The sequence below is a fragment of the Molossus molossus genome, unplaced genomic scaffold (genome assembly GCF_014108415.1).
Source record: "Molossus molossus isolate mMolMol1 unplaced genomic scaffold, mMolMol1.p scaffold_m16_p_13, whole genome shotgun sequence".
NCBI classification, from domain to species: Eukaryota; Metazoa; Chordata; class Mammalia; order Chiroptera; family Molossidae; genus Molossus; species Molossus molossus.
In genome coordinates this window covers 67,976,760-67,992,546 of record NW_023425348.1, presented here as the reverse complement: position 1 = coordinate 67,992,546, position 15,787 = coordinate 67,976,760, and the positions used below count along the sequence as shown (strand labels likewise).

Here is a 15,787-nt window from a genome sequence, read left to right as displayed (position 1 = left end):
CTCTGGTAATCACTGTGTGTTTTTGGTTGTTTTCATTATTTGTTCATTTGTTGCTTTCAGTTTTATATCTCACATGAGTGAAATCATATGGTTCCTAACTTCTTGTCTGACTTATTTCACATGTAACTTGACTCTCCCAAAACTTTACTAAGAGCCTACTATTGACTGGAAGCCTTACCAATAATATAAACAGTCAACACATATTTTGTATGTATCATGTTCTATATTCTCACAGTAAAGTTGATAAAGAAAACCATAAGGAAGAAAAAATATATTTACAGTATATATTTTTTAAAACCCACATGTAAGTGGACCTACACAGTACAAACCCATGTTGTTCAACCTTCAGCTGTACATATATTTACAGTAACTTTTACCAGGTGAGTGAAACAGAATGAACACCTTTTTACATGCCAGTCATTTTGCATACATATAGAACTAATGTTAATACTTTGTTTTTCTTTTTTAATTTTAGAGAAGTATATAGGTTTTTATATAAACAAAGGAATCAAGATAATCAACAATGTCTGTCACTGAGGAAAACCTGTGTCACCACATGAAAGTAGTTGTTCGTGTGCGTCCTGAAAACATCAAGGAAAAGGCTGCTGGATTCCATAAAGTGGCCCATGTTGTGGATAAGCATATTCTAGTTTTTGATCCCCAACATCAAGAAATCAGTTTTTTCCGTGGAAAGAAAACTGCAAATCGAGATATTACAAAGAGACAAAATAAGGATCTTAAATTTGTATTTGATGCTGTTTTTGATGAAACATCAACTCAATTGGAAGTTTTTGAACACACTACTAAGCCGATTCTTCAGAGTTTTTTAAATGGATATAATTGCACAGGTAATTATTTCAGTTGGGGTTTAATTTTCCCATCTGGTTTTAGTTTTATAATAGAAGGGACATCTATTTGGCCCTTTCCTCTAAATATAATCAATTTTAAGGTGCATGTTTGCTAAAAATTCTTAAATTCAGTAGACTCATTGTAAAAGTAAGCTTTATATGAAATTTAGTCATCATATATAACTTACATCATTTGTTAAACTTTCTCTTTCATGGTCTTGCTATAATCTCTATATAGACAGCTATTCTTTCAATTTGTTATTAAACCACATGCTTCTTATAATTGATGCCAAATTTCTCACAATTTATGTTTCTAAGTAGTTCCACTGCTTACTCATACAACTACCTATTCTTAATATTGTGATGGGTATTTGCCATATGTGGACTTTTTTTTGCATTTGAAAAATATACACCACTTTTATGTGTTCCTGGATAGAATCTTGAAAACCAAATAATTTGCCTAAAACAACATTTTTTTGTTGTTTTAAATTTAAAAGAGCTTTATAAATGGTTTCTATCTTGAACTCATTCACTCAGTAAACTTGTATTGAGTGCCTGCTTTGTGCCAGGTGGTTTGCTAGGTGCAAAAGATACCTGGCCTCTACATGGTGGTGCTCAGAGTTGGAAATACAGTTGATATGTGCTAGAATAGAAGGTTGTGTGGCATATCCTGAGGGCTCAAATGAGGGAGTAGATGTTCCTGCCTAAAACTGTCAGGGAAGACACAGGAGAGTGACATTTAAGTGGAATATTTACAACAGATGGAAGTTTTCTAGTTGGATTTAATGGAGTAGAAAGGGGAGTAGCACTTACAAAGAACTTCTAATAATCTAGTGTACCTAGACCATAGCAAGGGAGAAAGAGGCTAGAGAGATATCCAGGAGCCCTCTCCTAGAATGCCTAATAATATTCCAAGGCAAGGAATTTGAATTTTCTCATGTAGGACTATGGAACTGTTAAAAAGGTTAGATTTTATTTTTCATAAAAGTAACTACAGATTCCGTGGGATGGATTAAAGAAGATTGACTGAGACTAATAGACTGATAATTGATTACTTAAAATTTGTAAGGTTGCTGTAGAAGAATGGGAGCAGGTGTGGGGAGGGCAGTGGGGGGAGCCGGACAGGTTGATGCTGGTACCATTAATCAGAATAGAGAATATAAGAGTAAGAGTAGATTAGTGCTAATATTGCAGGTTTTAAGGATAAGACTATTATAAGTTAATTTTGGATCTGTCTGTTGGGTTTAAAATTACTGTTCAGCATATTCAGATGGAACTGTCCAGTAGACAGTGGATTGGTAATGGTATGTCATAACAAAGAGTTTGATCCCTTTTCATAAAAACCCAGTTCTTGCATATGGTGCCACTGGAGCTGGGAAGACCCACACAATGCTAGGATCAGCTACTGAACCCGGAGTGATGTATCTAACCTTGTTAGACCTTTACAAATCCATGGATGAGATTAAAGAAGAGAAAATATGTAGTACTGCAGTTTCTTATCTGGAGGTAAGTTGGCAATATCATTCTTGAGATTAAATGTTAGTATTGAGAAATCTATCTTTAAGTTCTATGGTCCATTCAAATTATTCTATCATACAGGAATTTTCTCATGAATATATAATACTAAAATTTTTTATCTTAAATACCTGTGATACATCTTTTTTTTTTCTTTTAAGTATTTAATTTAATTATTTTAATTATTTTGCATAATTTCTGACTTACAGAAAAGTAGCAAGATTAGTACAAAGAACTTCCAGATACCCTTCACCAAGATTCTCCATGTTACCATTTAACTACCTGTGCTTTCTCTCTGTATGATTGTGTAGCTATTTCTTTTTTTCTAAATTGCTGAAGTTACAGACTTGTAGAATCGGAATTTCCTTAGATAATCATGGAATAGTTTTCAGAATCAGGAAATTAACAATGATACATTGTTGTCTAATCGATAGACCTTAATGAGAGTGTGCAAGTGGTTCTAATAATATCCTTTATTAGAATAGAAAATCTAACATCTTTAGTTCCATTCAGTTGTCACATCTCTTTAGTCTCCTTAATCTGGATTTGTTTTTCTTAATATTTTATGTCGCTGTCATAAAACCCTTAGTTTGGGTTCGCCATGATTAGATTTTGGTTATGCACTAGCAGAAATGCCACAGAACTAACTGACTTTGTGTTGTTAGGACATCCTATCAAAAGGCTATATAGTTAGTTGGTCCATTTACTAGCTATGTTAACTTTGATCAATTTCATTATGCTGGTGTCTGCAAAGTTCCCTCACTGTCAAGATACTACTTTACCTTTTAAAATTAAAGAGTACCTTTTAGGGAGAAAAAATAAATATTCTCTTAAACTTTCATCCATTAGTTATTATCCACTGATGATTCATGCTTCAATCAATTATGGTAGATGATCGTGATTTTTAAATTCCTTCATTTCGTCTACGTTTATTCATTAGCTATCTACTGTAAAGAAGAGCTTCTCTTTCGTTTATATCAGTGTAGACTCATAGAATCATTAACATTATTCAATAGATTATAATCCCTTTCTGTAATTATTTATCTATATGCTGAAATTGTGCCAAATTTGGCCAGTGAAGACTTTTTCGTGCTGTCTCTTGGGTCTTTTTGACATACCCCATCATTCTTGGAGGCCTCCTACTCTCTTACTAATAGCTGACATTCAACAAATCATAAATGCCAGGCATTCTAACTTTGCATTCAGATAGTGTTTCAGAAACGTGAATTCCTGATTTTACTGCCTATTCATTTGTGATGTCAGAGAGAAAATTCTACTACTAGTCACAGCTCTTTTATTGATATCTTGTAGTTAGGTTCCTACTGAGAGTTTCTTCACATTTTGAAAATTTATTAAGATTAGGTATGTTGCTAAAATTTTTCTTCTTAGTCTGTCTATAGGATTTGAAGATAAAAGAAGAAAAACTCATTTCCTGTAGTTAAGTACTGCAAAGAATTGCTCTGAACATGATTAGAAAAGAACATAGCAATATTCATTATTTCTTCCTTATATCCCTTCAAAACGGGGAGAATTTTGATGTTTGACTATTTTTATAATGTTTGTAATTATATTTCCTTTCTTTTAATGTACTTTCATTTTACTATTGGTAAGACAATGTTTAATCTAATGGTTCTCCACTTGGGTTATGCACCAGAATTGGCTATGGAGCTTTTTAAAAATAGACATGCCTGGGCCTCACCCCCTGGACATTTTAATTTAATAGGTCTAGATTGTGGCTGAGGCATCTATGTTTTTAAAGAGCTGCTAGGTGGTTCTGAAGCATGGACTGGCTTGAGAGTGATTGTTCTAATTGTATTTTTTTGAATGATTTAAGTGGGTAAGGGGAAGCATTAGAAAAGTGACTGCTGCTTCAGCAAAATAAGGACCATAGAGTATCTCTTGACATTTTACTATTTTTAAGAGTTTATTACAGTTAAAAATGGTTATCATTCATTGTAAAAAATTTTTAGTAGCAATGAATTATCACTATGGGCTATTAGAATATGGAAATATCAGTTGTAGTTGTCATTAAAAAGTAGAGAACTTAGTACCTTTAGTAAATTCATATAATTAGACCAATAATATTTCTGTGTATTACTTACAGAAATTACTAAAATAAAATAAAAAAAATGCCAGAGACATTAAATACAGATGTGTATTCATTCAATGCCATGCAGTAGAGTGAGGATATCTGGGCTCCAATTCCTGCTCTGCCTTTGTGACCATGGACAAATTGTTTAACCTTTTAGGGCCTCAGTTCTCTCATCATTCAAATGTGGGGAGGGGCCCCATTATGGAATTTATCATTAAGAATTACACGTTAAAATTAATGCAATTGAAGGGTAAATGAAATAAATACCATCCATCCTTGGGTATGGGTTTTCTTTTACTTTTTAGCTGTAAAATTTTAAGTTTGGACTACTTAGGCATCATGAAATAATAAATATCTTCTCCAGTGAGAACCATGCCACCTCCATATAACTTACATTTCAGACCCACTAGAATTTCCCAAGACTATGTGTCCCGTATATTTATAGGAAATTGGAAAAGGCAATTCCAGCTATCTTATTTCTGTTTCACTGAAATCATCAAGTTAGGAATTATGGGTGAAGGATATAATGACTCTACCATTAAGTTTAAATTTCAAACCTAGATAATTAAACTCTTCTGTTTTCTCAGATAGTAGAAAATTAATGGCAACATGAAATAGAGGGAGTAAGATGAACTAAATGAACTGCTGTTTGTCTTTAAGATAAAATTCTAATATAAACTTATGTTAGCAATGTATGCCTGTATATGATATTATCACTGCTGTTTTATTGATGAAACATATTCACATCAATGCTAAAGCAGTTTTTTTGTTTGTTTGTTTCTAATGTAAGGTATATAACGAACAGATTCGTGACCTCTTAGTAAATTCAGGGCCACTTGCTGTCCGGGAAGATGCCCAAAAAGGGGTGGTTGTTCAAGGGTTGACTTTACATCAGGTATGTTTATAAACTTTTTCCCTTCTTTAAATAGCAAGTGTGGTTGTTTAACCATTTACTTATTTCTTATGGTGCTTGAGAAAGAAGAAAAATAATGAAGTGCAAAATTAAAATAATCAGGGTATATCTTCAGTCTTAATTTTTTTTTTCTTTGAAATAATTAAGTTTCCTTTTCTTTAAAAATACACTTGAACATTTAATATCATGTATTATTCTGTTTCGTGCATTTATATTTTATCTCCCCAGAGGACAAGATTTTATCTTTTATTGCTCATGTAACACCAAAGTACAAAGCAAATGATATACAGTCAATATTTAATGGGATTTAAATTGTAGAGAGCATTTTCTTATCTGTTATTTTACCTTTAAGAGTCTCCTTGCTTGTTGAAAGTGTATTAAAAAATTTAAAGACAGGTGGCTAAGTTGTGTATATTTTTTAAAAACTTCTCTAGCCCAAGTCCTCAGAGGAAATTTTGCGGTTATTGGATAATGGGAATAAAAACAGGACACAACACCCTACTGATATGAATGCTACATCTTCCCGTTCTCATGCTGTTTTCCAGGTAACAGGCCACTACCCTATCTCTCTTAAAGTTGATTTTAAAATAAATGAAGCCAAATTCATGGATGGTAACTTTTACCCATACAAAAGAAATTCTTCATCTGTGGATTTCTCTACTGCTCAGCTCATTCTTTACTTTGCATCTTTGAGAAGATTCTGTGAAGAATATTTAAAATTGAGATGATGTAAATCAAAAATGTAAATTGTACTTGTTTAAAAATATAGGATTTAAAAAAAAGTAGAAGTGTTGGAGGACTTTTTTTCTTGTTTTCTTTTTTGCCTTTAAGTTGGTGAAAATATTTAATATTTCCAAAACATAATTTTATATTCAGAGCAAACATTCTGTTTATAGATCTACATTTTCAGAACCAGTGAACTGGGGAGACAAAAAGTCAGTGACCATATAAAGTAGTTGCCTTTCTGAAAGAAATGCAATTCAGTTGATATAGTACTTTTTAGGAATACAATTCTAGAAAGAACTAAAGCATAGGTTAGATATCATTTCATATAGTTTCTAGTCTTATTAAAACCAAATGTAGCTTTATTATGGATTATTCTATGCAGAACTCATTTTATAGAAAGTGTTATAGTTGCCCAGCCAGTGTGCTTAGTGGTTGAGCATGGACCCATGCACCAAGAGGTCTCCAGTTCTATTCCTAGTCAGGGCACATGCCCAGGTTGTAGGCCTGATCCCCAGAGAAAGACATGCAGGAGGCAGCCTATCAATGTTCTCTCTTATCGATGTTTCTTATCCCTCTTCCTTCTCTCTCTAAAATCAATAAAGAAAAAAAATTTTTTTAAGAAATTGTTATAGTTGAAAGAATTCATGTCTTAGGCATTCAAGTCATTCAGAAAATTATTATTAATCTTTTCTATTTTTAACACTGACTCTTCATTTGTCAGTAGTCTTGAGAGAAGTGTTTATCTGTGACACAGAGTTTTCCAAAATGTCAACAACCCTGCTTTATAAGAAAACTTAGCAATAGGGTTTTATAATGGAGTAATAACTAACCTTCCCCATATCTTTTATTTTAGTTAAACAACAAAGTAGCTTAAAATAAGTTGAATAAGTTATGCTTTACTGTAATGGGCTGTAGAACATGACTGGTATTCTTTATTATTTTTTATATGTTTCATACTTTTTTCATTACAAATTAGACACAACTTAGAGAACTGGAGCAAATTTACTCTTTGATTTGGGTCAACATTCAAATTCAGCTTTCCTGTGGGAACAATCCCTGCAGATACGCAAAACATTCTGACCACTGGTTTTCTCTTAGGAGCATCATTTCTAGAGGGCCTGTGCCCCGCCCCCCCCCCCCCCCACTATTTCTGCTAATTCCATGTTCTGATTCAAGGGTTACTGGAATACAAGTGGTAGTTTTTTGTTGTTGTTTTGTTTTTTGTTTTTGTTAATCCTTACCCAAGATATTTTTTCCAATGACTTTTTTATTTTTAGAGAGAGTAGAAGGGGAGAAGGGAGGGGGAGAGAGAGAGACGCATCAATTGATTGTCTCTCGCACGCACCCCAATTGGGACTAGGGATTGATCCTACAACCCAGGTACGACGTGTCCCTTAACTAGAATCCGCAGCCTTTTGCTGCTCAGGCCAACACGCTCTAACCACTGGACCAGACTGGCCAGGGCACAGATGGTAGTTGTTTTGGCTCTCTGTCCAGCCAAGACTTATTTTATTTTCCAATTTTTTTCAACTTTGGTATATACTTCTGGTACTCTCAAATATCAGCCAAGTCAAATTATACCTTGTTTGGTTTATTTTTAAAATGAGAATAATTTTGATTTCATGTCATTTTTAAAATAAAGTGCACATTTTCTTTTTAATTTTGTTAAATCTTCTCATTTTCCCTATTCTGTAATTTCAAAAAGATTTATTTGCGACAACAAGACAAAACAGCAAGTATTGATCAAAATGTTCGAATTGCCAAGATGTCACTCATTGACCTGGCTGGGTCTGAGAGAGCCAGTACTACCAGTGCTAAAGGGGCCCGGTTTATAGAAGGCACAAATATTAACCGATCACTTCTAGCTCTTGGGAATGTCATCAATGCCTTAGCAGATACAAAGGTAGGTACCATATGTTTACTTGTTTAAATATTTTGAAATATTGAAGTATGTATAATTTCTAGAAAGATACTATTTAATATAATTTTGCTTTAAAGGTCTGTTATTAATCAAATTTCAAGAGTAGGTCAATAATTTTTATATACAGAACAAAGACTTCAGAGAGCCTAGTATATCAAATAAAACTATGGTTCTGTATTTTTTAAATTTTTAGTTCTATAATCAGAATCTTTTAAGTGAAAAGTACTGAATATGAGATTGGTAGTTAATATTTTATAGTACTTTTTCATTACTTATTTTGATCTTGATTTTCAAAGTTAGCATTTAATGATCACTACACAGTAAGCATGATAATTGAATTGGCATAAAGACACAAAACACATCTTAGAAAAGCTCAATCTGTTCTGGTTAGTACTTTTATACACTGTAAAATTGGGTTAAATATTAAAGAGTGTTGATTTTTCTTAGAAAGAGGGACTTAAGATATAAAATATAATTAAATTTCCTAAAAGCATAATGTTTACTAGATGCCTTGGGGCCATTTAGAATATTTTACATCTACTGTATGCCAGAAGTGCTTACTATAACACAGCATGTTTGACAATTTCTGTATTTGTAAAAAAATGACCTTTTTAAAGTTAAAATATAGTCATTTAATTTAAATTCAAAGCAGGCTCAAAAGCTTTAGGAAAATTACTGTTAAACTCTAAAATATTGCATTTGGATTTAGTATGAAGTGAAGTATCTTAAATGATTTGAGGACCCTTTTTAAAATAGGTAAGTTACTGAAATCACATGAAGTTTGCAAAAGTAAGATGACTTTTACATTCTAAGTTAAAATTTCAAGCAGTAAGCAGACAGCATGGTATAGAGACTCTTTCCAAACTTAAACTGTAACATGTTTTCATACCTACTTAACTTTTAATAATTGACTCCTATAGAGTCATTTATGAATCAATATTTAATGCATGTCTTGTACATGTAAAATCATTTCATGTACCAGCAATGCACATTCCACAGTTTGGAAAAGATTGTTGTGATGGAAAGCATAGTACGGCTGAGAATTGGGAGACCTAGGGCCCATTTCTACCTCTGAATTATCAGCCCTGTGATCTCAGGCAAATCATTTCACTTTTTACTTAGCCCAATTTTCCACTTAAGTAATATGAAAGATTTACATTGGATAATAAGGTTGCTTTTAGCATAACATTATAATGTTCTGTTTTTATATAGCAATTGTATGTCTTGGAAAATTTGTTACTTTAAAGTCAGAAGTGTATCTTTTAAGTAAACTTAAACTTAGAAAAGTTAAGTTCTCTTAGAACTGTGTTATGCTTTCAGATGAAGTATATGTAAAATTGTAAATATAATTTGTTTTGTATCCATTTTAGATGGTTAGAGAGAAACAGCTGTATTCCATGTAGAATTCTTATTATTCCTCTAGTTTGTTTAGTGTATAAGTTATTTTTATATTTTAATTTCTTTTTAAAAAACACACAAATGGAGGTTTTTTAAAATAGACATTTTGTTTTTGAATGGATTTAGATAAAGAAAGTTGCGAGATAATACAGAAACATTTTGTTTAATATATCCCACATTCGGTTTCCCCTATTGTTAACATCTCACATTAATATGGTACATTTATTACAACTAAAGAACCAATATTAATATTTTATTATCTAAAGTTTATATTCACTCAGATAAAGATATAATCTTTAAATAAGATACTTGTTTTATATATTCATTGCACAGTCCCACAAGATTCATTATCATTATTTAGATTCCCATATATATCATAAGTCTGGGCAAGTTGGGCAGTGCTTATATTCTTAAAAGTGAAGTGGTAGAGGGTTTGCATTTAAATGTGGAAACTGACATAAGAAGTCTTTTTTTGTTGTTATTTTCTTTTTCTTTTTTTCAGAGAAAGAATCAGCATATTCCTTATAGAAATAGTAAGCTCACTCGTTTGTTAAAGGATTCTCTTGGAGGCAACTGTCAAACTATAATGATAGCTGCTATTAGTCCTTCCTCTATGAGCTATGATGACACATATAACACTCTTAAGTATGCTAACCGTGCAAAGGACATTAAATCTTCTGTAAGTGTATTTACTCTGCCTTTGTTGTAAGGATATTAGGTGCATATTGTTTTTATAATTCTAACAAAATATTAATTTAGAGTTTTATTTCTACTGATGAGTTAGGAAACAGTGTTAGAAATATCTTTACAGTTAGGATTAATTGAACGTTAACGTATATAACTTAACCATTAAGCATCTTGATTACACGTATAATCGGTTATTATTTAGTCTTAGGAGCTAGAGTGCCTCTTTTCCCAACTTTTTCCACATCGTGGCACATGATAGTTTGATGGCACTCAGGAATGACTGGTCAAGGCTTGAACACATTTGTGGCAGCCAAGGATGACACTGTGCTTTAGTCTCGCACCAATGCTTTCTACCTGACAACCTTGGACATGCTGGCTCATTTCTCTGAGCCTCAATTATTTCATCTATAAAATAAATATAATAGCAATCATTTATTTCTACATTTATGATATTGATGTAACCAATCTCTAGCGCTATACACTATATTATTAATATACTGATTGGTTAGGTCAGTATTTTTGCAAATATTTTGGGATAATTATAACACTATGTAAGACAAATATATATTCGAAATCACAGGATCTCAGGGTTTGAAGAGACCTAGAGTTCAACTGGTGTGATAACTTCTCTTCCCATTTACCCTTCTGCTATTCCCAGTGAATGAACATGAGCAAATTACTGTCTTCCTTAGAGAAATGTTCATATACTACTTATATAATAAGTTGCTAAAAGTTGTAGAATATGGGTATACAGAGGTTTTTTTACACATTTTTTGTGTAATCTTATACCAACTCATTGTGGAAGGTATTTTTAGCTCTACTTTATAATTGGGGAATTCCATGCACAGAGTTATAAGTACTGAATTCTGTGTCGTTTAAGTGAGAGGTGAGCAGGACCTCAAAAATCAAGTATTTGGACTTCTATGTTTAATGTTCTCTCCACTATTCCATAGTTGCCAAGGGGCTCATACTTTTATATAAAGGACAAAATAATAACTTATCGAACACTAGTTGAACTTACAAATGGATGGATCTTAAAATTATCTCTGATTTCTTAGAAGTCAGAAGAAAAAGAAAATGAATAATTTTTATTATATTGAGAATGAATGCTATGCAGGTTCTTAAAAATACCTTTTCTCAGTAAGGCAATCTCTTCACTATTTCATTTACATTATTAATGTAGTCAGCATATCTTGCCAGAGATTTTAAACATGAACACAATTGATCATGATTGTCATGATTGTACTTGCCACAAATTCTGTATTCATGGAACTGAATTAATGAGCATATAATGCCATTTTGCTCATGTATACAACTATGTGTTATGATTATTATCTTTATATATACAGTCAGTTTCTATCTTTTAACAGTTGAGAAGCAATGTTCTTCACCTGGACAATCATATTACTCAGTATGTAAAGATCTGTAATGAGCAGAAGAAAGAGGTATGTCTACTCTTTACATGGTTATGCTATTCTCCCTTAGTTCTTCATTTATGGGATTCTGCAATCTTAATTGTCTATAAAGTTGACATTTTTTTCTTTTACAATTGAAATCTGGCTTGTTCAATTATTTTTCGTTGCTAAAATTTTTCTGTGGCCATATATAATAGAGACAAATAGTTTGTTATGTCTTAACTAGTGTTTTTCCTCTACTAGATTTTAATGTTAAAAGAAAAGCTGAAAGCCTATGAAGAACAGAAGGCCTTTACTAATGAAAATAACAAAACAGAGTTAATGACTTCAAACCCTCAAAAAAAAGAAATTGCAAGGTAATATGACATTAAGATCTCATTTTGAGGATTTTATTATTTTGAAATTTTGTCAAATATTTTGTTATTTGTTGTGTAATTATGTATATATTCTCAACTGAATTAAGGAAGTCACTGATTGGTCTTTATATTTTACACTTTGGAGATCTAGTCATTTTAGTTGTGATTATACAGTTAGTGAGGAGAATCAAGACTTAGGTATAATAGGGAGAAGTTAAAGCCAGTTATGTCACTTACGCAATTAGTCTTTAGTGGGTTTCTTATTTTTCTTCTCAGTTGTCTTACTCCAGTTGAGCTGCTACAACAAAAGACCACAGACTGGATAGCTTTTAACAAGATAAAAATTATTTTGAAGGCTAGAAGTATAAGATCAGGGTGCCAGCATTGTTGGGTACTGGCCTTCTTACCGGTTGTAGACTTCTTGAATCCTCACATGGCCAAAGGAGAGGGAGACCTCTCTGGAGTCTCTGTTATAAGGACACTAAGCCCATCCATAGGCTTTCTGCCTTTATGACCCAATTACTTCCCAGAGGCCCACTTCCTTGAGTGTTAGGTTGCAACATGAATTTTGGGAGATACATTCAGGTGACTGCATCTAGCATTATCATTATTTGTATAGTTCATGCAAATTTTATCTTCCTTTTCTTGGCTATATATAACTCTTAGTAATCCACTTAATGAGTTTAAGTGGCTTATTATTTGAAAGAACATCTCTCAATGATATAAATCAGAATTTTGAAAGGTTCACACTAAGCTTCTTAGCAGATAAATTTAAAGGAAAAGAGCTGTTGCCCTGGCCAGTTTGGCTCAGCAGTTAGAGCGGCGGCCTGCGGTCCAGAGAGACGGTTCGATTCCCGCTAAGGGCGCGTACCTCGGTTGCAGTTTTCTCCCCGGCCTAACAGCGTCGGCCCATGCATCAAGAGCTTGCCAGTTTGATTCCCAGTCAGGGCACATGCCCAGGTTGTGAGCCCAATCTCCAGTGGGGGGCATGCAGGAGGCAGCCAGTCGATTTCTCTCTCATCTGTCTCTCTCCCTCTCCCTTCCTCTCTCTCTAAAAAATCAGTGAAGAAAAAAAATATTAAAAAAATAATACAGTACTCAAAAGTACTTTTCTCCTAAGCAATTAAGACAATTTTCCAAATTGTCTATATGGTTCAAAAGCTATGAATCAGCTATGAATCTTGAGTAGCTCTCAGAAGACAATAAGGAATTCCTGGGTCAAACAAGTTTGGAAATTACTCCTTAAGGAATTGAAAAGATTTCCAAAGTACATCAGAATATTGAAGGCTCTGTAAGGGAATCTGTTAACTTTGATTAAAGATCAGTGAAGTTAAACTTATTTGACATTTCCCAGAGCCAGTTTTATGTTATCATTAATATGAGAAACTAATTTAAACAATTGGTTATTCACACTGTTTTGGAACTCTACAACTTGAACAGTTGGTAATTCACACAGGTTTGAACCTCTAGAGTTTGTAGTAGATGTCGTGGTGTACATAAGGAAAACTAGTCAACAGTGACCTCAACTTAGTTTTAGGTACTCCTTTTCAAAATTGGGTTAGTATATTGAATTTACATAAAATATTCTTAATTGAAACAATATTTTTTTCTGCCTCAATTTACCCCAGCTGTTAAGATAACTACTTATAATAAAAATAAATAACACTTCGTTTTTGTAAATGGCTTTAGAGTTTTTAACAGAACTTTTAGGGCCATGTTAATTTCACCTGATCATTACAGCAACCCTTTGACATCTGAAGTGGGATATTGTTTTTTCATTGACAGATAAGGGTAAGAACTATAAAAATCATCTCTTTCAAATCTTAATCCTTTTGCGCCCTGGCCAGTTTGGTTCAGCGGTTAGGGCGTCAGCCTGCGGTCCAGAGAGACCCAGTTTTGGTTCCCGCTAAGGGCACGTACCTCGGTTGCAGTTTGTCCCCAGCCCTGGTTGGGTCCCTTTCATGCCAATGTTTCTCTCTCTCTCTCTCTCTTCCTCTCTTTCCCTCCCACTCTGTCTGAACAAAAACTGGGAAAATGTCCTTGGGTGAGGATTAAAACAAAAATCTTAATCCTTTTGCTCCCATACTGTGCTATTTCATGGATATTATAAGAATTAACAGTTATTTCTATCAATAACAATGAACCGTTTTTCATATACCATAAAGTTAGCCTATATATTATTATAGTATAAAAGCTGTTTATACGAGAGATTTTTCTAAAGTGTTGAAATTATTTTCCATTAATACAGATAACCAATTGTAAAAATAAAATTGTTATATTTTATTAGTCTTGTGATATTGTTTATTATATCACATCAATTAAAGTAATAATTTAAAAAATTATTTAAGTAAATAATAATTTAAGTAAAAGGGATTCCTCATTCTTTTAAGTCTTATTAAAGAAAGCTTTTAACTGATATATTATTATTAGTTTAGTTACTGTTTTATTTGCTAATCAAATGTGAGATTGGTCCTCATGCAGCCAGTTATCTATCTCTTTGTTGATACAAGTTTCTTGAAAATTAAAGACGTTACAAGCTGCTCCAATTTGGAGTCATTGCTTGCATAGACTTGCTCAGCACTAAACCAGATCCTGGTTAGCAATTAACACCTTGCAAACAGGAGACTTCTAGAGCTGATGGCTTCCAATTGTTGAACCTTTTCTTCTGGTAAAATGATTCAGGAAGGAGATGGCCTGAGCTATAAAATAAGCATTTATTGAAGTATTTTTCACATTTCAACCTGACTTAACCAACAATAAAAACTTTGAGTTTTAAATCATATACCATGTTAAATAATTTGCTTGTATTTATAAAGAAGACAATGATGGAATGATATATCCCACTGATGGAATGATATATCCCATTGCCTACTCATTTCTTTTTTTTTTTTTTAATCTTTATTGTTGGATGTAAAATGTATTACAGATGTTCCTCATTTTCCCCCCATTGACCCCCTCCTCCCCACTCCCACCGCCCCTCCTGCCTTTTCCCACACTATTGTCTGTGTCCATTGGTTATGCATATAAGTTCTTTGGTTTATTTCTCCCCCCCCCCCAACCCCTTTCCCTTTGAGGTTTGTCAGTCTAGCAATGAATTTGTACTTCTTAATCCCTTCACCTTTTTCACCCATTCCCCCAACCCCCCTCCCAACTGGCAACCAACAAAATGTTCTCTGTATCTATGAGAATGTTTCTGTTCTACCTGTTCATTTTGTTTGTAGATTCCATTGTTGATAGAGATGTATTCATTGCCATTTTGTTTGTTCATACATTTTATCTTTTTTTTCAAAAAGATCCTTTATCATTTCATATAATAACGGTTTGGTAGTGATGAACTCCTTTAACTTTTTCTTGTCTGGGAAAGTCTTTATATGGCCATCGATTCTAAATGACAGCTTTGCAGGATAGAGTAATCTTGGTTGTAGGTTCTTGGTTCTCATCACTCTGAATATTTCTTGTCACTCCCTTCTGGCCTGCAAAGTTTCTTTTGAGAAATCAGCTGACAGCCTAATGGGAACTCCCTTGTAGGTAACTAGCTGCCTTTCTCTTGCTGCTTTTAAGATTCTCTCTTTGTCTTGAACCTTTTGCATTTTGATGATGATGTGTCTTGGTGTGGGCCTCTTGGGGTTCATCTTGTTTGGGACTCTCTGTGCTTCCTGGACTTGTATGTCTGTTTTCTTCACCAAGTTAGGAAAGTTTTCTGCCATTATTGTTTCAAACAGGTTTTCGATTTCTTGTTCTCGCTCTTCTCCTTCGGGCACCCCCAAGATGTGAATGTTGGCACGCTTGAAGTTGTCCCAGAGGCTCCTTACACTATCCTCTTTTTTTGGGATTCTGTTTTCTTTTTGCTGTTCTGATTGGGCATTTTTTGCTTCCTTATATTCCAAATCGATGGTTTGCTCCTTGGATTTACGTA

General features: G+C 33.4%; 1 protein-coding gene across 2 annotated transcripts in view; it reads left to right on the top strand.

The window, feature by feature from the left end:
- KIF18A (kinesin family member 18A) overlaps window positions 1-15,787 on the top strand; it is a 78,438-nt gene that overhangs the window by 8,369 nt on the left and 54,282 nt on the right. Inside the window, exons 2-9 of one of the 2 annotated variants that reach the window (XM_036258627.1) lie at window positions 476-848; window positions 2,197-2,354; window positions 5,246-5,350; window positions 5,803-5,913; window positions 7,800-7,997; window positions 9,916-10,092; window positions 11,471-11,545; window positions 11,759-11,871. In XM_036258627.1, the coding sequence (XP_036114520.1) occupies window positions 524-848; window positions 2,197-2,354; window positions 5,246-5,350; window positions 5,803-5,913; window positions 7,800-7,997; window positions 9,916-10,092; window positions 11,471-11,545; window positions 11,759-11,871 (1,262 nt within the window). In that variant the 5' untranslated portion in view covers window positions 476-523. The remainder of the gene's footprint in view (window positions 1-475; window positions 849-2,196; window positions 2,355-5,245; window positions 5,351-5,802; window positions 5,914-7,799; window positions 7,998-9,915; window positions 10,093-11,470; window positions 11,546-11,758; window positions 11,872-15,787) is intronic. The other variant, XM_036258628.1, reaches the window with a different exon arrangement.